General features: G+C 38.4%; 2 protein-coding genes across 4 annotated transcripts; both read right to left on the reverse strand.

Moving 5' to 3' along the window:
• Positions 1-1,666: 1,666 nt before the first annotated feature.
• Positions 1,667-8,438, reverse strand: mepcea (methylphosphate capping enzyme a). 3 transcript variants are annotated; one of them, XM_056247422.1, is made up of 5 exons: positions 8,032-8,438; positions 4,534-6,442; positions 3,469-3,687; positions 1,982-2,105; positions 1,667-1,896 (listed from the first exon to the last, which is right to left on the reverse strand). In XM_056247422.1, the coding sequence occupies exons 2-5, from the start codon at positions 6,409-6,411 to the stop codon at positions 1,844-1,846; spliced, it is 2,274 nt and encodes a 757-aa protein (XP_056103397.1). In that variant the 5' UTR covers positions 6,412-6,442; positions 8,032-8,438; the 3' UTR covers positions 1,667-1,843. The 3 variants fall into 3 exon arrangements, with proteins under 3 accessions (XP_056103397.1, XP_056103396.1, XP_056103398.1); XM_056247421.1 differs by having other exon boundaries at positions 7,879-8,438; XM_056247423.1 differs by lacking the exon at positions 8,032-8,438 and adding an exon at positions 7,770-7,870.
• Positions 8,439-12,968: 4,530 nt separating this feature from the next.
• her1 (hairy-related 1) lies at positions 12,969-15,236 on the reverse strand. The gene is made up of 4 exons (XM_056247292.1): positions 15,070-15,236; positions 14,838-14,933; positions 14,666-14,753; positions 12,969-13,872 (listed from the first exon to the last, which is right to left on the reverse strand). Exons 1-4 carry the CDS (start codon positions 15,109-15,111, stop codon positions 13,088-13,090), a joined length of 1,011 nt encoding a protein of 336 aa, XP_056103267.1. The 5' UTR covers positions 15,112-15,236; the 3' UTR covers positions 12,969-13,087.
• Between the last annotated feature and the right edge of the window lie 6,130 nt (positions 15,237-21,366).

Genomic DNA, 21,366 nt, shown 5'->3' on the forward strand with positions numbered 1-21,366 from the left:
ACAATATTTGATATGTAAAATAGCCAGATAAAGGCATTTCCTCATCATCTTACACAAACACCTCGTTTTTTGTCAAAGTGCTCCCTCTTGTGGTCGTTTCAGTGGAACAGATTTGTAATTTGACTATTTTCAGCAATATTACGTACAGCAGCCGCAGCGCACACTATTGTGAAATGTCACTGCTCCGTATGCAATGCTTGAGTCATCGGGCAGCAAATTAAACTTTTACCTATGACACATATTCAAGAAAGTTCAAGATATTCTCCATCGAGCCGCATTCAGGACATTTTTGTCATTGCAGTGCACATTTGTATAATTTTTTATTAATCCTTTATTTTTTAATTCTAATGACTCGGATCTGATATACAAATGGTATCCTCCAAAGAATCTTTACAAAATGAATTGAAGAAAAATAAACCGCATCTCGTAATAATAAACGACTGTTGGTTCTGGTTGCTGAGCGCTGAGAAAAGTAGCAGGAACCACGTGACAAATCCATCGCTGCAGTGCTTCAACTGCCGATCATTTAATTACACCTGAATAATGACATTGATATGCTTTAATGAACATTGAATAACAAAAATACTACACAATAAACACTTCAAATTATTTTTGAGATAATAGAAGTTGGCCAATTACAGATAACATCAGGCCCACTAGTCGAAGTAGAGTCGTCTTCCACAAGTATATGTAGTTATTGGCATAATGCGCCATTTTATCTCGCACAATTTTGAACTTTTGAATTTTAAACGCAAATTTACAGAATAATCAACTAGGAAAACATGTTTAAGTCTTGAATACATAAAAAAAACACAGCCCAGCATTAATACATGTTATTTTGTAGTTTATTTTTCAATTTCGTCGAGTCCTTTGTATTAAAAGGACCCTTCTCAGAGATACACCAACTTTACATTTGCACATCAAAATACAAATGTGGGAGACAAATGTGTTCTCTCGTTTTAGTGCAAACTTTTAAATATGAATAAAACCAACAACAACAACAAGGTTACCTCAGTGGTGACAAGAACTCTGGACAAACAATTTACAAAATGTACATCAGTTTGTTAAACTTTTAACAGTTGGAGAATCAGAACAGAACTTTTTATTAGAGACATTGGATCAGTAAACACTTTGTCATAGCAAATCAGCTAACCTGCAGCTTCAAAACTTTCAAGGACTAAATATGATCCTGTTATAAAATTGAGCTATTGGCTTTTGTTACTAGAAGTGGCGGCCATGTCTGTCTGTAAAGCGGCTGATGGGAGACAGATGTCAAAAGCTTCCTATGATAATAACCATGTTTTGTGCAAAACTAAAAGAAAATATTAAGTACATGACAGCAACAACAAAAGAGAAAAATCTGAAAACTGAAAATTTGTAACATGCTTCTTTCCTTTTGAGAAAAAAAAAAAGCAAACTTAACCACCAAACATTTTAATTTTGCCAGTTGTGTGTAGACAAGAGTTGCTCAAGAATTTACACTTTCGGGAATTTCATTTCAAAAGAAAAACAAATGGTGTTTAACAGGATTTACTTGGGATTTGATTTAATTTAATTTAACTTTGTGCTTCTTCGCATTCATCGTCCTTTATGAGATATCATCTTGTTTGAATAGGGAAAAACTGATATGTGGCTAAAATTCAACAGTAGAGTCCCTGGATGGGGGGAAATGTGAGATTTAAGGAGAAAATAAAATCTTATTCAGCACCAATGAGTTCAAAATATTGAAAGTCTCATCTCAATTTCAAAAGAAAATGCTTAAAGTTCCATTGATTTCAAATGCTGGTTGTTTTCATAATCTTCAAATTTGTGGATTTCAAAGTTGGCGGTCAAACTGGTGGTGTCACTTTTGAGGCGAGGGTCCTTTGTGAAAAAGGTAGATTGGTCTCTGAAAGCCTAAGGGAAAGAAAATAAATAAATATTAGCATATACTGCACAATATCATAGGTAGGAATTGGTCACCACATTTCAAAGCTCTGACCTCTAGAGTAATTTTGTGGAGTTCCGATGAGCTCATAGCTGGAGAATCCCACATCAGCGGTCAGGAAGGAGGAGAAGTGGTCCGGTTTTAACCGGATGCCATGGTAATTCTTACAGATGTCCTCCTGAGAAAAATCGAACAACAATTTGACTAAACAACAACAACATGTGCCCAACTTTAAGATGTCTGACCATTTCAGCTTTAAATTCCATAAGTCATGTTCAGAACATGTCAGTTGAATTGTGTATTATTTTGCAACTTTCCTTACAAACCATTAACCTGCAATCAACAACACTGACTGAACACTGGTGTCTTATATTGCTGTTGCATTTGTTTCAGAAAAACAATGTTTTGTGGTAAATTTACTTCGCAACCATAATAATTTCCTGCTCAAGTGTGTCTTGGTGTGATATATTTGACTCAGCTGTAAAATTTGATAAATTCTGTGGGCATGGTTTTAGTTTAGCCGTGTCCCTGTCTGACCTGGAAAACCTATATTTGTCATTTAAAGATATGGAGACTGTTTTACACGCCTCATTTCCCAAACTGATTATTGCAACTCATTAAAGTTAATTGGAGATCATGGTCTACATTTAGTTGTTAATGTTGCTACAGGGCTTTTAAAGGAATAGTTCACACAAAAATGTACATTTTGTCATTATTTACACGTTGTGCCAAACCTGTATGAGTTTCTTTCTTCTGTTGAACTCATAAAAAGAAACTCATACAGGTTTGGAACAACTTGACAGTGAGTAATGACAAAATTTTCATTTTTGGGTGAACTATCCCTTTAAGAGTTTAGATGACTTTCCATATCCGATCTTCTCTCGGCCTCTCAGTTCATCAAATACTATTTTTATCTGTTCCAAGGTCAAGTTTAAAATGTTTTGGTCCATAAAAATACCTCAAAATTCAAGATAAAACGGCAAAAAAGTGCCTCTGTATGAATTACTTTTTTTTTTACATACATTATAGTTTAGCAATATCATCAAAGCAAGAGAGACGTTTCTCCTGAATATCGGCACGATTGCAAATATGATACTGATTTCATACATCAGATCAATAAACAAGTTAATACTATACAGAGTATATTGCCAGTTGTTGCTCAATTCACAATGAAATCAGTTCAGAGAACTCTCTCAGTGGGGTGTTGATAATGAATAAATAAGGCATTTTTAAATGAATCAGGCAAGTGAATGATTCAATGACCAATTCATAAATAAATCGATTAGCCGTTTTGAACGAATCTGTTGAGTGAATGATTTAGTGACTCATTAGGACACCAACTGGAAGTTTTATTATTATTATTTTTTCCTATTGTTTTATATTTCTTTATCCAAAACATCATATTTTAAAATGTTAATCTCATAACATTATTTATGCAACTGTAAATGCATCAGAGATCTGATCACACAAGTGGTCGTGGGACACACATTCGAGAACACCAGGTTAGAAAAACTGACGTTTTGACAAAAAAGCGGTCTTACAGTGAGCTTCTTTCTCTTGCTGTAGGAGCTCCAGGGTTGAGGCTCCAAAATGAAGAGTCCTCCTGGCCGCAAGTGATTGTATATCCTGTGGAAGAGCCGCTTGAGTCCAGCGTCACCCCAGTTCAAGTGGACCCATTTTGTCACACTCAAACATAGAATCACGTCATACTCTTCCTTTTGTATCTTCACCAACATATCACTTTCCAGCACATAGTTCCCCTGTGTAGGTTAGACGGACATAGACAGTATTATTTAACAGGATTTTAATACAAACATACATATTTTAAAAGTTACTGTGCCACACCTATTGAAAATTATTTTGGTCAGTAAGTTGTTCTGAGGGATTTTCACCTCCAAATCTCTATGATACTCTCTCATCTCTAGATGTGGCTCGGGTCACTCCATCATTGTAAGTCTACAAGGTTATTTTTTTTAACAAGGTAAAGGCTTAATGCACTTGGGATGAGTATGCATAAGCAAATACACACAGCCAAGCAGAACCTGGCGACAGACCAAAGACCTAGATCATAAGATGCCAGTTTATCTTTAGCTATGCTACACAACTAGTTCACGTGTGTCTACAGCACTTGAGCTTGAACCATTAAAATAAATTCTTGACACAATTGTGTGCTTTAAACAGGAGGCTTTGTAAAAATCAGGTAAACGGCTAAAACTAGTATGAATGACTAGTGAAATACACTGCATAACATTGCACTTTCACTACTCTACCATTTGTGTTTAAATGCGTTCTAGGTGAAGAGTGCATGTATAATGCATCAACAATTTTAAGTAATCAAATTTATTTATATGGAACTTTATACTGTAAAGATTGTTTCAAAGCAGCTTGATAGTGATAAACTGGGAAATAACACTGTTAATGTTGCAAAATCCCTCAATTATGAGGACAATAGTGTCGTTATTCAGCTCAATTTTACACTGTGTATATTGAAGGAGACATCAAACATACTCGATACAGCTTTAGAGCAAAACTTACCAGTCAAGTAAATATGAATTCTAACTAAAATGAAAATCAGCAAAAACAGAAATTGAGTTTTTCAGTCTTACCTTGACAAAGGTCACATTAGCAGGGAAATCTCCAGGAGGGAGACTGTTTGTGTTTGTCTCAGGCAAAGGGGGGCCAGCTATGGGTCCTCTTGAGATCCGGAGCGAGACAGGGAATGAATGCTTCGCATCAGGGAGACTTACCAATGCTCCATCTTCCATTTTCCCACTCTTTCCTCGCTGATCAGCCTCTGTGGATCGGCCTTTCTCTTCTCGACCAACTTCCATTCCTTCCCCGACCATGCATTTGTTCACTTTATCCGCATGCTTTGTTTTTTCCCCATCCTCATCCTCTTTCACAACAAAACTCTCTTTGTCTGTCTCCTTCCCCTGACTCTTTTCTTCCATCCTCTCCCTCCCTTCCCCTCGATCCCCCTCCCCATTTTCCCCAGAACGTCGGGCCTGCTGCGTGTGGACCTCAGAGAGATAGTGCCGTATATTCTGCCGAGCAGCGTGTATCAATGCTCCATCAATATCCAGGCCCACAATCCGTGCCGGACGCCAATTTTTGGCGATGGACAGCGTCAGGTGACCGGTGTTGCAGCCCAGATCCAACACAGCCTTCCCTCGGAACCACTCGGGATTAAAAACACGCATACGAGGATCCTCGCTCAGACCTGGGTTCCGATAACCATAGTATTTATTATAGTTGCCGAACTGGAACTTCTTTTTCGGCTGGTTGTTGCTGTTGTTGTACTGTGGCCTCCAATGGTTCGGATTTTGCTGTGGTCTTTCTGCTGCTCCGGTACGAGAGCCCGTTCCTGGCGTGTGAAAAGCCTGAGAAGGCCTTCCAGATCTCTGAGTCTGACCCCAACTTTTCACCTCATTTGCACTGTCTGGGTTCTCCAATCTGCCGCCGGCACGCCTGCGTTTGCGCTGCCTGTTTGATGGAGCATTGGTGGGGTTTGTAGATGGAGGTGCAGTTGAGGTGTCAATGGCTTTCTCCTTCACCTCACCGCCATTTGTGGTTAAACTGGGCTTATCTGAACACTGAGCCTCAAGAGTCGAGTCCGATAACGTCTGGTCCTCAGGAACAAGGGTGTTCACCACACTTGAACACGTTTGTTGAACCCCCGAGTGCAAATGTGTCAAGGGGAGCGTTGGTTTTCCATCATCTTGTACTGTTGCACAGCCGTTAGGCTCGAGTAAATCGATCTGTGCGACTCCTTCACCAAAACCTTTCCCACATCCTCCAGTGCTTGCTCCATGGTGCTTGTTTCGATGTCTTCGCCTGCCTCCGCTACCTTTTAAGGGAGACGTCAACTGACTTCTATGTCCTGCACTAAGGCAATTGAGATTGAGGGGGTCTGTGATATCTCTGGGTATCAGAATCTCTACAGGGTCTCTGTTTTTGGCAGGCAATGGCGAGGACTTGGGTGTCTCTGCATTAAGAGCCCGGTTCACCTCTTCATCCAGAAGGCTGTTAAGGTTGAGTGGGTCAAAAATGTTCCCGCCCATTAGGAAATTCGTTGGCAGGACTGACTCACTGTCTGAGTTGGCACGGCGTCGTCGTTTACCATAACCAGGGTGTTTGAATCCAGAACTCATAGTGTTGCGCCGCTTATTGACTTTCTGCTGTTGAGGTTTGGGCTGCTGGGTGCCATTTTGGGTTTGTGTAGACGATTCGATCCCAACATCCCCACTGTCACTCGCAGCGTTGTTATCTGTGGCATTGGTTTTCTCTCTGTGCTCCACTAATGCATCACTTCCTGCCTTTTCACCACCCTCTTTGCTGAGGTTTATAACTGTGGTCTTGTCAGATGGATGGAGATCGTCAATGCTGGAAACATTTCTAGTAAGTTCTGAGTGCTGTTGGGAAGTGGGGTCTGTTTGGCCCTCACAGGATAAAACAGTTCCTTTGTCAAATGACATCTCTATCATTTTTCAGGTTGAAGCTGGAGAAGACATGGATCTGAAATGAAAGCACAAAGCAATCATCCACAAGTCCATGTGAACATGCAATAACTACTAATAACTACCATACATACTCAAAAGAATTTCAATATTTGGCTATCCAATCCTAAAGGATTCTAATAAGTGACAGTCTAATAATTCAGTCAGACGATGTATACCAGTAGTACTGGTTTTTGCGATTTTGTGCAATTGGCAGATTTATTGAAATGATTCTGTCTAGTTCAGGTCCAATTTATTTAAAGGGATAGTTCACCCAAAAATGAAAATTCAGTCATTAATTACTCACCCTCGTTCCAAACCCCTAAGACTTTCGTTTATCAATCTGAGAGCTTTCTCTTCCTCCATTGACAGCTACGCAACTACCAAAAAGTTCATAAAAAGATCATAAAACTAATCAATATGAATTGAGCAGTTTAGTCCAAATTTTCTCGCAAATAAACATGGATCAGCTAAAATAAACAGAAGCTCACACGTCCTGTGTAATCAAGTTAACATGCTTGAGCTTCTGTTTACCACAACTGATGTGTGAGTTGATAAATGTTTATATCATAATAAAAGCCTAAATTCAATCTGTTCATCATACAGTATAAAGCAATCGTGTCTCTTCAGAAAATTTGGACTAAACCGCTCAATTCATATGGATTAGTTTTACGACCTCTTTATGAACGCTTTGAACCGTCAAAGTGGTAGTTGCATAGCTGTCAATGGAGGGCCAGAAAGCCCTTAGATTTCATAAAATATATCTTCATTTGTTTTCCGAAAATTAACTAAAGTCTTACGGGTTTGGAACGACATGAGGGTGAGTAATTAATGACAGAATTTTCGTTTTTGGGTGAACTAACCCTTTAATGATTTTGGTTTGTTGATGTTGGGCAAATTAAGCAGTTATCCAAATTCAGCATTTTTGTTTATCTATTTGCTATCATGTAATTTTACTTTTATATCAAAAGCAAATATAGAAAAAACAATAGGTCAACCACTAATCCTAATAAAAAGTATCTTTCAGGATTCCAAAAGAACTAAAAATATATATATTTTAAGAGTTTCTGACTATGATTCCCAATAAGATTTAAAAAAAAATCTGGATTTATTTCAAAACTCCCAAAGCTTTCTTTTAACTAACGTTACTCAGTAGCAACGTTATTTCAACACAAGTAAAGTTCTGATAAGGATGACAACAAAACCTTAAGAACGGGCTGATGGGTTATTAACAGAAGTTAAATAGAAGAATCCTTAATACACTCATACAACTTAAAATTATAAAACCTAAAAACTAATTATTATTTTTTTTTTTTGCATAAAATACGCATAAAGCTTAACGTTACCTGACGAAACACCTGTTAAACTGGTGTCAGCTCCTGACAACATCTGCCAAGTGTGCATAAAGAAAGTAAATGTTCAAGTTAGGTCGACGTTGGCAAAACGTCCACCCACCTTCAGTGTCAGCGAGTTCTCCTCCTCTCGTCTCGACACTGCTGTTATTACTGATACTGTGTCTAAACTCCGCCTCCAAGCGTCATTTATGAATAATACATAGCACAGTAAAAATCAACACGAAAAAACAGAAGAGAAAAAAGGAAAAGATACCTAAACAGGATCAGTACTGTGTTCAGCACACAGCCCCGGGGCTCTAACTCTCTCCGCCCTCTCTTAAAGGTACACAGCCCAATGCCTGCCTCCCTCTCCAGCGGACGAAAGAAAAACCCACAACAGCTTGGTCAGTGTTAGCGACAGCTGTCCTTGCACATCCCGCACTGAAAACACCAGTGCATTAATACACACAGCTGTCCGCTGACGTCAGATTCAGATTCAAAACAATACGTTCAGAGGACACACCCCTTAAAAATAAAGCTTATATACGAACGAACCCCATTTTAGAATATCAGCAAAGCTGTGTGGAGGTACTGATCACAATGATAGTTTTCTAAACCCTAACTGTTCGGCTAAATCACTCGGATGAACTAACTAATGAGCTGCAGAATCACACTGAGAGGACCGGGGCTTTCGGTGCTTTATATATTTCGAACGCCTGATGACGTCGCGAATAGGCAGCTAAAGCAGCCAATAGCACACCGGTTTTCCGGAAACCTTCGTTTCACTGTCCAATCATTGAATGTAGAGGGGCGGGATTAGCCTAGATTATTCTTTATAGGTGCCCTAGGTATGTGCCTGCGCATAAAAGTCAACTTTATTAAACGGACATCATGAATTGTGCAGCGACCTCGTTAAACTTCCCGTATATGACGCATGTTTCACTTTATTCCATTACAATGAGACGGCGGTTTTGTTCGTATGTGTTTTTGGCTGTTGTTTACACGTTTACACTCTGCACACTTCCTCACAGGCAAGCAACAAGACGCCCCATAGCTTTTCTATCCAGCATGCAAGTAAACGACATTTTGACAGACAGTATCCTAAAATGCACATTCTGCAACTGATGACTGATTATTTCTATAGCATTTACTTCCGTGTTTGCTTGCTTTTTTAAGATACAAACAGAAGCATTTGATTCCCGCCCCCGCGAGTGGTTGCTGTGCAGGGCATACCCGATCGAGCCACTGGGATTTGTAGTCCTCAGGATTTGTAGTCACAGCACATTTGCGTATTATTCAAAGGCACAGATATAAGTACAATACATATAGATTAAAAATACACTCCTATAACTGTTTTAACAACTCACGTCATAGTTCACAGACAGTTTGCCCTGTTAAAGTAAAAGCTGTGAGGGGGAAATGAACTTGGACATATGACGGTCAAGAATGGATTTCCAGAAATGCCATAAAGTCAGGGCCATTGGCAGGGTTTTATAATCACAGAGGTCCCAAATTTGAAGTGGGATCAGGGTCTCCCATGGAAAAGTTTTATTTCTCTGATATAGCCTACAGGCCTATGCATTTAAAGACGTTTGAAGGCCGAAAAATTGGTTAACAAAGCTTAAATGTGTGATTGGAACAAAATACTGAGGAGGACTTTTACTTTCTGAACCTGGACTTTACACCTCTGAAATTATGTTATAGGGAAGTCATCATTTCATATTCATTTCCCTTTTTATGCATCAGATGAGGTCGCGATTCTCGTGAAGCGGCAATTTTTTTCAAACCAGCTGTCCCAACCTTACAATACTGTTTGAAGCTTCAAAGCGAAAAGATATCGTCGTCTGAGACAGCAGAGAGTAGCCAGTTAAAGGTGCATTGTGTAATATTTAGGAGGATCTGTTGACAGAAATCCAATATCATATAGGCTAGGCCTCCATAACGATGTTTTCAGTGGTGTATAAAGACCTTAATGAACCGTTATGTTTTTATTACCAATGAGCCATTTCTATCTACACACACCACGGATCCCCTTACATGTTTCTACAGGAGCCCTAAACGGACAAACGTGTTTCGTCACTATGTTGTTCTTTGTGCAAAGAAGTTAGCTAAAGTCAGCGAATAAAACACTGACACAATGATGAACAAGTCACAATAATATTCACAATAAACACATCGTTTTACTGAATAATTGAGTAAATCTAATTTCTTAATTTATCTTTGTAAAGAAACCTCACTGCTTAACTGGCTACTCTCTGCTATCTCAGACGACGCCACTTTCCCTGTCGGCCACCGTAACTTCAAAATAACTAGTTTGATTTTTAACATTATTCTCTTAACAGACATTTACATCGATAGTCTGGCGTTACAATTTATTTGCTTTTGGTGAACTGTGGAGTGGGTAAAACTGTCTTTAATGGCAGGCTAGCAGTTACCGTTGACTCGCGCTAGCCTAGCACCGGCGAACTATGCAACTGGAAGGACTGGATGAATTTTTTTGAAAACTGTCTCCACTGATAAATAACACTAAGGCTAACTTGGAAATGAGGCCCGATGTCCAAAATTCTGAACCACCCCTTTAATTAGGGCCCGAGCACCGATAGTGTGAGGACCCTCTTGGATTTCTCTGTTTATTATTATTATTAAGAAATTGTGTTTACTCAATTATTCAGTAAAACGATATTGGGAATATTATTGTTACTTGTTGATCATTGTGTCAGTGTTTTATTCGCTGACTTTAGCTAGCTTATTTGCACGAAGAACCACATAGTGACGAAATGCATTTGTCCGTTTAGGGCTCCTGTAACATGTCGATGTAAGGGGATCCGTGCTGTGTGTAGATAGAAATGGCTCATTCTGAGGTATATAATAAAAACATAACGGTCCATTATGTAAGATCTTTATACACCACTGAAAACAATATGTTTATGATATGGCATTTCTGTCAACAGATCCTCCTAAATATTAGACAATGCACCTTTAAACTACAGTGCCATGCTCACTCCAAAGTCCACACTAGGGCTCTGTCCTTCGAAGGGAGTAGGGAATATCACTTCCGTTTGGAATTTGCCATTTATCTCCAAGCTACGAACATGCATAAGTAATACATCACGTGAGGCGTAAAACAAATCTAGTATGGTGTAATAATGTTACAATTGTTGCAGCATTTTTCGTTTTTCGGGGGTTAGATGTTAGACCAGAGGTCAAGGTCCCGGTTTTTGGAGTCCTGTCCCGAAATGTCCGCATTTTACAGCACCTTCAAACCAAACCGCAAAATACAGTGCAGAAAGCCAGACTTACATCAGACTGCTGGTTGTCAGAACAGTCGTGTAGTAATGATCATTTTTCACCAACAGAGGGGATGTGCGAGCTACAATGAAGTAGGCCTACGCGGGTTCAATTATAGTCAATAATTTGATCCCTTAAAACTCATCTTTGATCACCAAAATGAGATATTTCAACGTTTTTTTCCTGTGAAAAAAAATATTCATGCCTTAAAGCTCGAATGTAACTCTATCCTTGCTTCATATAGTATACACAGAATATTCAATGAATATTCAAATGAGCCCCGCCTCCACTCACTCATCGTACCAGAATGGTAATGCATTTTATGTATCGCTCTCTACAACGTCGGACACATAACGGTAATTAATATGATTAGCCTTTTGCTTGACTATTTTATCAAACAGCTAATAATGTTATTAATTGTAGGAGCCAAATGTAATTTGTTCAACCACTAGATGGCGGTGTGCACCAGTGGCGCAGGTGAAAGCCACACATGTTCAATCCGGTTCAATCTCAATTTATAAACGGGGTTGAATCAGGAAGGGAATATATGGTTCTTAGCATAGAACCAATGCCTTTTAAACTCTGTAACATACATCTCATTAAATGGACAACAAACTGTTCAAACGGATACCGCTGTGTGGACATTGTTTATGCGTTAAGAACACCGTACCACCTTTCCTGGGCTTATAGGAAAGCTGCTACATAAATGTTACACAAACCATGTCAGCTAAATGTAGGCTACCTGATTTTTTATATCAACTAAAAATACACCAGGATAACCTGACTTTCTCTTTACTCCACTGCTTCAGAGCGGTCGTATAGTTAATGATATAGTTAATGAAAGCCTGCCTGTCCGTTGACGTGATTGGTTACAAGGTAGTTGTACCAACGCAACGTAAACACCAGCGATGACGAACTTTCGACGAGACTTGAGCAAGCACTGTTATAATCAAATATCAAAGAGACAAATATAGTTTTCAATGTAATATTGTTTGCATGCACTATATAACAGGGCCTGGACAGGGTGTGGGATTGTTTTGCACAAAACAAAACAAAAAAAACTCAACCAATTAGACATTTGCAATTAGACTTAATTACATTTGCAAAAAACACATGCTTAGTGCTCAAAATGTGCCTAAGATGCAAAAGAAGCCTATTAGGGATGGTGGAGGTCCATTTACAAAAAGCACAAACATAAAATAACATTTGAAAAAAAAAAGGTGTAATTACTATAGGTCATATTTACAGTATATTCATAGAATATTCAGTTTGTGAAAATATTAAATCCAATTAGAAAATGTTTTTAAAATATATATTAAATACAGTATTATGTTCTCATATTTATTTTTACATTGTGTTTTTGCAAAGTTATAATTTTAGCTGTTTCAATATGTTTTCATAGTGATATTTGGTGAAACCAGTTGGACCAGCAAACATCATCATAAATATTACAATAACAGTAGCCTATATGGAACCCATAACATACAAATTAAAAGTCCCTGTTTTTAATTCATAGATAATAAATGATATTTCACTGAAAATGACCCCCAGAAATCAGGTCACCACATAAATGGGAACAGTGTTTTTGACCAGCAGATGGCAATTTGTCTTGGTTTATAAATTTATTGCTGACATTATGACCCAAGAAAAAAAAAATATTTTTTTGTAAATAGATAGTGTGTGTATAAAGAGTGTGTGTATAAAGAGGAGTCATACAAATTAACAAAATTATATAGATTTAATAAGTGAAAAAAGCACAATTAATTTATACAATGTACAATAGGGACAAAATAAATATATTTACACAATTTGTACACAATAAAGAATTTTAGATAGGAAAACAGTATGCAGAATAAAGGAATGTGACAGTGGGAATGCAGAAGCACATACATGAACACAGCCGAGATCATCACAGAGCTGTTTCTCACCTTCACCTTTCCATGTGCATTCCTGATGTCTTTTCCATGTGAAGCCCAGGGAACTCTGATGGGAAGATGTTGCTCACTGCTGAGCTTTAAGTCTCTAAGTATTTTGAGTTCTGCTCACCAGGGTCTCCACAGAGAGTGTGTCTGGTTGTGGAACAGAGCTCGTCTCAGAGTCCGGGGTTGGCTGGAGGGAACGGAGCCAGTGGGTCGCACTGGAGTTGGGGATCCCACAGAGACCTGGAGATGAGGACCTGGGACTACAGGGGTTGGGAGACTGAAAGAGGATGATGATGATGAAGAGTCGCTGGAGAGTGGTGAGATGGTGGGAGGGAAAGGGAAATGGCAGGGTATTGAGACGTATGTGGGAGAGCTGGAGAAAGGAGGAGAGCTGCTTGAATAACAAGGAGAAGGTGGAGGAGAGATGGAGTATGGAGGGGAAAGGTAGGGATGTGTTATGGGCTGTCCTGTGGGATGAGGGTGGTGGAGCATAAAAGATGTGGGATACAAACTATTGGTGTAGGAAAAGGGCTCAGTGTTGGCTCTCATTGGGACGTCTGATCTGCACGTCAACTCTGCATTGGGGATCCATGGATGATGATGATGATGATGATGATGGGAAGCTTGGCTGCTGGAAACTCTGCTTTGGGGAAGAGCGTTGCTGTAGGAGTCGAGGTGGTGACACAGGCCTTGAACGAAACCGTCCCGTTGTGAAGGATCCACACAGTCGATGAAGCTGGCCAGGCGGGAGACGCACTCCTTAAAGCCTGCTTTGTAGATTGGATTGGAAGGCATCGGTGTCTGGGCATTGATGGGCTCGGGGACTGAAGCGAAACGCACACGGGGTCTCGACGAGAGAGTCGGAGCGCTCCCATCGTGTGGGTCTGGGTCTTTGTTAGAGTCGCCTGAGGTGGGACGTGGAGTTAAAGGTGTACAAAAGAGGAGAAGAAAGGCAAGAAGCAAGAAGAGGAAGGGGTTAATAGAGTGTTTAGGTGAGATAGAATAAAATTAGATTTTGATTTATGGTCGTAATTGAAGGTTCATTCAAAAGGAACGTTTGAGAAATCGAGAATTTAAAGCAAAGTTAAAGGAACATTTAGGAGTAAGAAAAGGGTTTTGGTTTATTGATTCCCAGAATGGAAAGCCAGAGTGTGAGGTAAGTTATTTTGGGGTTAGATGATTGAGAAAGAGAAGATAAATAGGGAGGGGGAGGAGACAGAGACATACAATCTATTAGAATCATCACACAAATATAAAATCAGCACTTAAAGGAAAAGTTCACCCAAAAATGAAAATTCTGTCGTCATTTACTCACCCTAAAGTTGTTCCAAACTTGTGTGAATTTCTTTCTTCTGCTGAACACAGAAGATATTCTGAATAATGTTGGTGTAACAGTTGACTAGCCATTGACTTCCATAGTATTTTTTGTTCCTACTATGGGAGTCAATGCAGTCAACTGTTTGATTACCAACATTCTTCAAAATATCTTCTTTTGTGTTCAACACAAGAAAGAAATCCATACAGGTTTGGAACAACTTGAGGGTGCGTAAATGACGACAGAATTTTCATTTTTGGGTGAACTATCCCTTTAATCTAGAGCTAGCCTACACACAAATAAGGTCAATAATATCATTTTAAGATATAAAATATGGGTAAACGTTTACTCTTCAATTAATAAAGTATAGACAGAAATCTTACCTCGACTAATTCTCGCAGCTTTTGTCCTAATGTATTCAACGGTTAATTCCAGAATTTCAGCCTTCTCCAGTTTGGGGTTTTGAAGTCGCTGTAAAAGTGAATGTAAACGCATTATGTTGTTGAAACATTCTAGTGCTCATGTTAATATTAAAAACTGGATTTCCTTTCTTACCGTGTCGAGAGTGTTATCCAGGAGAAGCGTTCGCAGCTCATCTAAACGCTGGTTAATCCGGTCTCTCCGTTTCTTCTCGATAACCGGTTTCAAGATCTAGACGGAGCACAAAATATATATTTAATTTAGCCATATATTTAAAGCGTAAAACCATTTTTTTTTTTAAAAAGAAAGATAAACTTCCGAAATTCTAACACTCCTTTATGACATAAGAAAGAAATAGGCTACTCACTCTTTTGGTTGGTCGTCGACTTGCCATTTTTGGAGTAACCATGCTCTGTTGAAGATTATGAAATAAACCGGCAATCGTATATATTTCCGTTTTTCTGTGTTGCTTGAGAAAATTCTTCTACTGTGAAAAAAGTCCTCGCGAACCTTGGCCTTTATTGGGGATGCTGGCTTGTCATTGGTGGTGACGAGGTGTCAATGACGCGTGACCGTATGGTCGTGCCCCCCTTATGGCTTTCTCCTGTTATCAATTACCCTTTTAATATATTCCAAGATAAGAAACTATAAATCGATTAGGTTAAATCAAAGAACAATTGTAACAGTGGATATTAAGCGAGAAAAACTGAAGTTTCCCATCACTTGCACAGCTTTAGTTTTACGAATAGCCTATCTATCTGAATATAATAATATAATTTGAATATTAAACGCATGGTAATGAAAACTGCACATATCTTAAATGCCATTAGAAGTTTGCTTAGAAAAACCAATCATAATAGAACGCTTATGCTTTTATGGACTCGTTTGTAAATTTTATTGCGCCAATAAGTCAATACAGAGCCAAATGCAGTGCATTATTTTGAACACAATCTTCTTGACACTCAATTTACCAACACGCTCCTCCCGTTAAAGTTCACGACCTCTGACCAACCAAAACCAAACTTAGTTTTTTCCCCACCAAACAATTTAATGTTTAGCCTAATGTTCTAAAACAAAATTGTAGCCTATTTTATTATGAAAACTCGCGTAGGCCTATATGCTATTAATATAATTCACGATAAGCGGTCTATTTTCTAACTTCAAATGATATAATACAAATATTTTGTTCAGTATTGATAGCTAATGTTGGTCTTCGATTAATTTCTCACTAAAATGTTTTGTTTTCAAGCAGATTTTCGTAAAACCAAAGCCGTGTAAGTGCGATGGGAGACTTCAGTTTTTCTCGTGGGAACAGAATATTATGGCACTACACATGTGTAAAAACGAACACACTCACACTAACAGCGCCAGACTAGAATACTCAACGTTTCAGAGGCGATGCTCAACATCTCCGTGCATTAATGGCCTTCGCACCTGAAGCGGGTCAACTTTCGGCTCTGTCGGTCTGCAGAAACCAGTAAACACCAAATATAGGAAACATATTGTTGAGCTGAACTTGTAATGTGCGATTTAATATGCATAAAATAGAAATAGATGTTCGAGCACAACTTTTAAAGCTCACGCTAATAGGCCTACGTGAGTTTCTGCTTTTCCAGAGTGCGTGTCATTTAAAACAAAGAAACAATTCATAATTCGAAAGTCTACACAACGGTGCTGGCAAATAGGAGATTAGATGTTGCAAAACGCCACTTGGTTTTCATGCACATGCGCACCAATGAGGCTAACGTCAAAGGGATATTTGCTCTTCCTAAATTGACAATACTAAAATTATTTAACTGGCCATATGTGTTGCTTCACTTTTTGACCCCATGCAAGTCTAACCTTATGGAAAATCCCGTGGGAAAGTTTACTGTTTGGTCAAGTAAAGTGGTGGCATCATACACACCTCGCTCATAATTCCATTAGCATTATGATTCTTTTAACACGTCTTTTTAACAGTGAATATGGCGTGAGGTCTGTGGACAAACGGTCGCGCGCTTTTCATTGCAATCTAATCATAAAGATAAACTAACACCAATCGATAATTTAAGAGTTACAAAACTCATAATTGACCAAATAAATGTCTAAACTACAGGATTTCCACAAGTTATGAATGCCTAGGGTCCAAGATGAGGAAATCCTATGTGAAACTTTCTCAGGTCGCCTCGATTGTTCTTTTTACGGAAATCGGACGTTGAAGTTGCTTTGTATGCAGAAGATGCAAAGTGTTTGAGGAATCTTGTTCAGTGCAAAACCATTGGGATTCAACTGTTGGTTACTGATATGCATCCCTGCTGTCTGATGACGAACCGTCGAGCAATTAGTCAAATGTAGAAGTTCGCACCTGCTGGAGGACAGCAGGACAGGGCAGATGGGCACGTGGAAACATTCGCCACTTGAGCGCCTGTTGCACTGAGGTGTGATTTAGACACGCTTTCCAGCATGTGTGAGCACGCGCCCTCTGAATACACAGCAACGCGACTGAAAGGTCTGGAAAAAAAAAATATATATATATATATATCTTAACCGCCATATTTAGACTACATGTGTTGACCTTGGTCGAAATTTCGCCAGCATGCAAGAGTTGAGAAATTGGGTTCACCAAAATGCCCTAAACATGAAAATTAAACATTTCTGGATTTTATTAAATAAATGATTATGGCAATTGTTTATTGATACTAAACCTACCCTTGCGTATCATATGCACGTAAAAACTCATTTTCGCGTATAAATTGCACGATAAACACAATGCGTGCTATAGAGACGCATTTAGTGTGATCGGGTTGGCAGAAGTAGGCTTACAATTAAGGTATGTAAAGTAGGCTAGTCTAAATTCAGGATGTTTCCTATCATTTTAAATCTTCAGAATGCATCTATGACAAATTATTCTAAAAAAGGGGTTTCCTGTGGGTCAATTTGCCCCAGGTTATAGGGGTAAGTTGAGTCAGTGGGTAAGTTGCACCATCTAGTAAATTAATCTGATTCAAACCCATGTGAATTTTTAAAGATAATTTACCTCTTTTAAAAACTAATTTAATAAGTAAACTAATTTAATAATCAAATTTCCTTTTACAAATATGCATTTTTTTTCTTAAAGCTATAACAAATATAAAACTAACTAAATGAAGTTTAAATTTAAATATATTTCATTTATGCATTTCTAAAACAATATGTTGACCACCAAAGTTGCAACCTTTCCAAAAATAGACTAACAGCGAGTTTGTTAAAATAACATTAAAAATGTAGTTAGAATGAATATTTAAATGTTAATACACATTTTAGTCAAAAGATTCTTGGCATGGTTGCTTTTTGGCAATGTCGAACATGTTTGGCCATTAGGACAGGTGGAAAGATATATATGATTATGGTGAAAAGCATCTTCTGGTTCTCATCAGAGAAGGATTTGTACTTGTACACAGTCCCTATCAAATAAACTAGAAACAACAACAAACAAACAATCAATAAACTAAACCAGTTGCATAACATTGAAATTATACCAGCGTATACTTCAGAGATTTACTTTAACTTCAGTGCCTAATGGTGGGGTAAGTAAAAAAGATGGCTCAATTTACCCCACATCATTTGGTTCACTTTGCCCCATAGCTGCCAAGACCACCAATTCAGGCTAATGTTTAGCTAAATGATTTGCATGGTTTTATATGTTGCTTAATATTTTAGACCTGGATAAATTTGCTTTGATGTAACAGGCATTTCATCTGTTAGCTCACATTTGACTTTTTCATGTTTTTAAAGTAAATGAGTGCCTTCCACTCCTCCCATGTGCTTCTCCTGTTCACAGTCTGGCAGAAATGATGGGTGGGTTCAAAATACAAGGACACATGACAATACAAGTATACAGTTGCCGAGATACTTACCACTGGCTCATCTTACCCCACTCTCCACAAATGTGATTACACGTGATGTGGATGCTGTTAGTTACAACTTGACCTATGGTTGTGCTCACCAGGCTACGGCTGGACACCGAGCGGATGCACACACACCATCAGAGGGACTTTAGGCCTATCAGAAGAGATATTTCATGCATTTAGATCATCTGGCCAAGTGTGCTGCAAGATGTCTTCAGTGGTTTGTGCTAGCTAGGCGTCTTAATACACTTGCAAATAAGTAAAAGGTAAAAGCAAATTATATGTTGCTTTCTGAGTTCTTTCTAAATAACTTAAAACCTCTATAGCAGTTCTTGCTTTTTTATTTAGGCTATAAGTTACAGTACACACAAAGTAAAAAAGGCCTGGTTTCACAGACAGGGCTTAGATTAAGCAAGGTTTATGAGGTTTAAGTAGCTTTTATAAACGTACCTTAGAAAAAAAAAACATTACGTGCATCTTGAGACAAAACAATGGAACTGACATATTTTAAGATGTATCAGTGCAAGTTGCTTTAAAAAAAAAAAGCTCAAACATGCATTTTAGTCACTGAAACCTCTATGAAACCGGGGGGAATGAGGGGAAATATAGGCCTATTTTACTCGTAATGCCTGGGAATTGATCCTGCACTTTTCTTATTATGTTGAATGCAGTATGTAGTCTTTCACTTTTCCACCTATAGAGTCCGAGCCTGCTTAAAAATCATTTCAAATATAGTATAATAAAAAATTAAATAAAATGGTTTATAGTTTTTTTTAATAAAAATGGTTTGAAAAAGTTCCAGGTTAGGGTTCTATGGATTGTAATCACAGCAGAAACCTTTTTAATGATTTGAAAGTTTTAATAGTGCTTTAAAGAACATTATTACCGGAAAATAAGTAATAGCTGAATATTAATCTGATTAAATACGACCCCATTTCCAGAAAAGTTGGAACATATTATAGAATGCAATTTAATCAAGAATCTGTCATTTGTTAATTCTCTTTAACCTTTATTTAACTGACAAAAAACAAACTTTTGTGTAAAAGTACAAGTAGTTTTGTACTGACCAATTTAATTGCATTTTGTAAATATAAGAATATTTATATCACTATATCACTCCAAAAGAGTTGGGAAAGAGGCATGTTTCCCACTGTGTCACGTCACCTTTCCTTTTAATTACATTGTTTAATCGTTTAGGAGTTGAGGATATAATTGTTGCAGTTTTGCAAAGAGGAATTTTTGCTCAATCTTGTCTGATACACGACAGCTGCTCAACAGTCTGTGGTCGTCACCTTTTCATGATTGGCCATTCATTTTCAGTAAGAGACAGATCTAGACTGCAGTCAGGCACATCCACTGAACGGTGTACGAAACCAGTGCAGAATGCGGTCTGGTTAGTCCTCTTTTAGCTATTATACCAGCCGCACATCAGATGTGCTATCACATTCAAATCCAGACTCAAAACACTGTTTAGCTGTGCATTTACTGAATGAGTACTGTGCCATTGTGCGTCCCACTGATTACACTCTATTTTATTTCTGTATTCTTCCTTTTGATTCTTAACTAAACTCAAATGGCACTGATTGATATGATGAACCGGTGTTTTACACTAAATCCTGTGGTGGAGTTTGAGAGGGATTGACTCATGATGGTCAAGGGAACACTGTGGTGACTAGTGCAGATTACTAGTCTGGTACGGATTATCAAGAGAACACTGTGCTGACTAGTACAGATTACTAATCTGGTATGGATTATCAAGAGAACACTGTGGTGACTAGTACAGATTACTAGTCTGGTACAGATTATCAAGAGAACACTGTGGTGACTAGTACAGATTACTAATCTGGTACGGATTATCAAGGGAACACTGTGGTGGACTAGTGCAGATTACTAGTCTGGTACAGATTATCAAGAGAACACTGTGGTGACTAGTACAGATTACTAGTCTGGTACAGATTATCAAGAGAACACTGTGGTGACTAGTACAGATTACTAATCTGGTACGGATTATCAAGGGAACACTGTGGTGACTAGTACAGATTACTAATCTGGTATGGATTATCAAGAGAACACTGTGGTGACTAGTACAGATTACTAGTCTGGTACAGATTATCAAGAGAACACTGTGGTGACTAGTACAGATTACTAGTCTGGTACAGATTATCAAGAGAACACTGTGGTGACTAGTACAGATTACTAATCTGGTACGGATTATCAAGGGAACACTGTGGTGGACTAGTGCAGATTACTAGTCTGGTACAGATTATCAAGAGAACACTGTGGTGACTAGTACAGATTACTAGTCTGGTACAGATTATCAAGAGAACACTGTGGTGACTAGTGCAGATTACTAATCTGGTACGGATTATCAAGGGAACACTGTGGTGGACTAGTACAGATTACTAATCTGGTATGGATTATCAAGAGAACACTGTGGTGACTAGTACAGATTACTAATCTGGTACGGATTATCAAGGGAACACTGTGGTGGACTAGTGCAGATTACTAATCTGGTACGGATTATCAAGAGATTATCAAGAGAACACTGTGCTGACTAGTACAGATTACTAATCTGGTATGGATTATCAAGAGAACACTGTGGTGACTAGTACAGATTACTAGTCTGGTACAGATTATCAAGAGAACACTGTGGTGACTAGTACAGATTACTAGTCTGGTACAGATTATCAAGAGAACACTGTGGTGACTAGTACAGATTATTAATCTGGTACGGATTATCAAGGGAACACTGTGGTGGACTAGTGCAGATTACTAGTCTGGTACAGATTATCAAGAGA

Source organism: Rhinichthys klamathensis, unplaced genomic scaffold (assembly GCF_029890125.1).
Source record: "Rhinichthys klamathensis goyatoka isolate OS25496 unplaced genomic scaffold, OSU_Roscu_1.1 h1tg000046l_1, whole genome shotgun sequence".
In the NCBI taxonomy this organism is placed as follows: Eukaryota; Metazoa; Chordata; class Actinopteri; order Cypriniformes; family Leuciscidae; genus Rhinichthys; species Rhinichthys klamathensis.

Excerpts from the sequence above, each read along its gene's own strand:
- mepcea (XM_056247422.1), bottom strand. The coding sequence starts at position 6,411 with ATGATAGAGATGTCATTTGACAAAGGAACTGTTTTATCCTGTGAGGGC. Across the intron at positions 3,688-4,533 it reads CTAATGTGACCTTTGTCAAG|GGGAACTATGTGCTGGAAAG; the intron begins GTAAGACTGAAA and ends TAACCTACACAG. Across the intron at positions 2,106-3,468 it reads GCAAGAGAAAGAAGCTCACT|GAGGACATCTGTAAGAATTA; the intron begins GTAAGACCGCTT and ends GATTTTTCTCAG.
- her1 (XM_056247292.1), bottom strand. The coding sequence starts at position 15,111 with ATGGTTACTCCAAAAATGGCAAGTCGACGACCAACCAAAAGA. Across the intron at positions 14,934-15,069 it reads GTCGACGACCAACCAAAAGA|ATCTTGAAACCGGTTATCGA; the intron begins GTGAGTAGCCTA and ends TGCTCCGTCTAG. Across the intron at positions 13,873-14,665 it reads AGCTGCGAGAATTAGTCGAG|GCGACTCTAACAAAGACCCA; the intron begins GTAAGATTTCTG and ends GTCCCACCTCAG.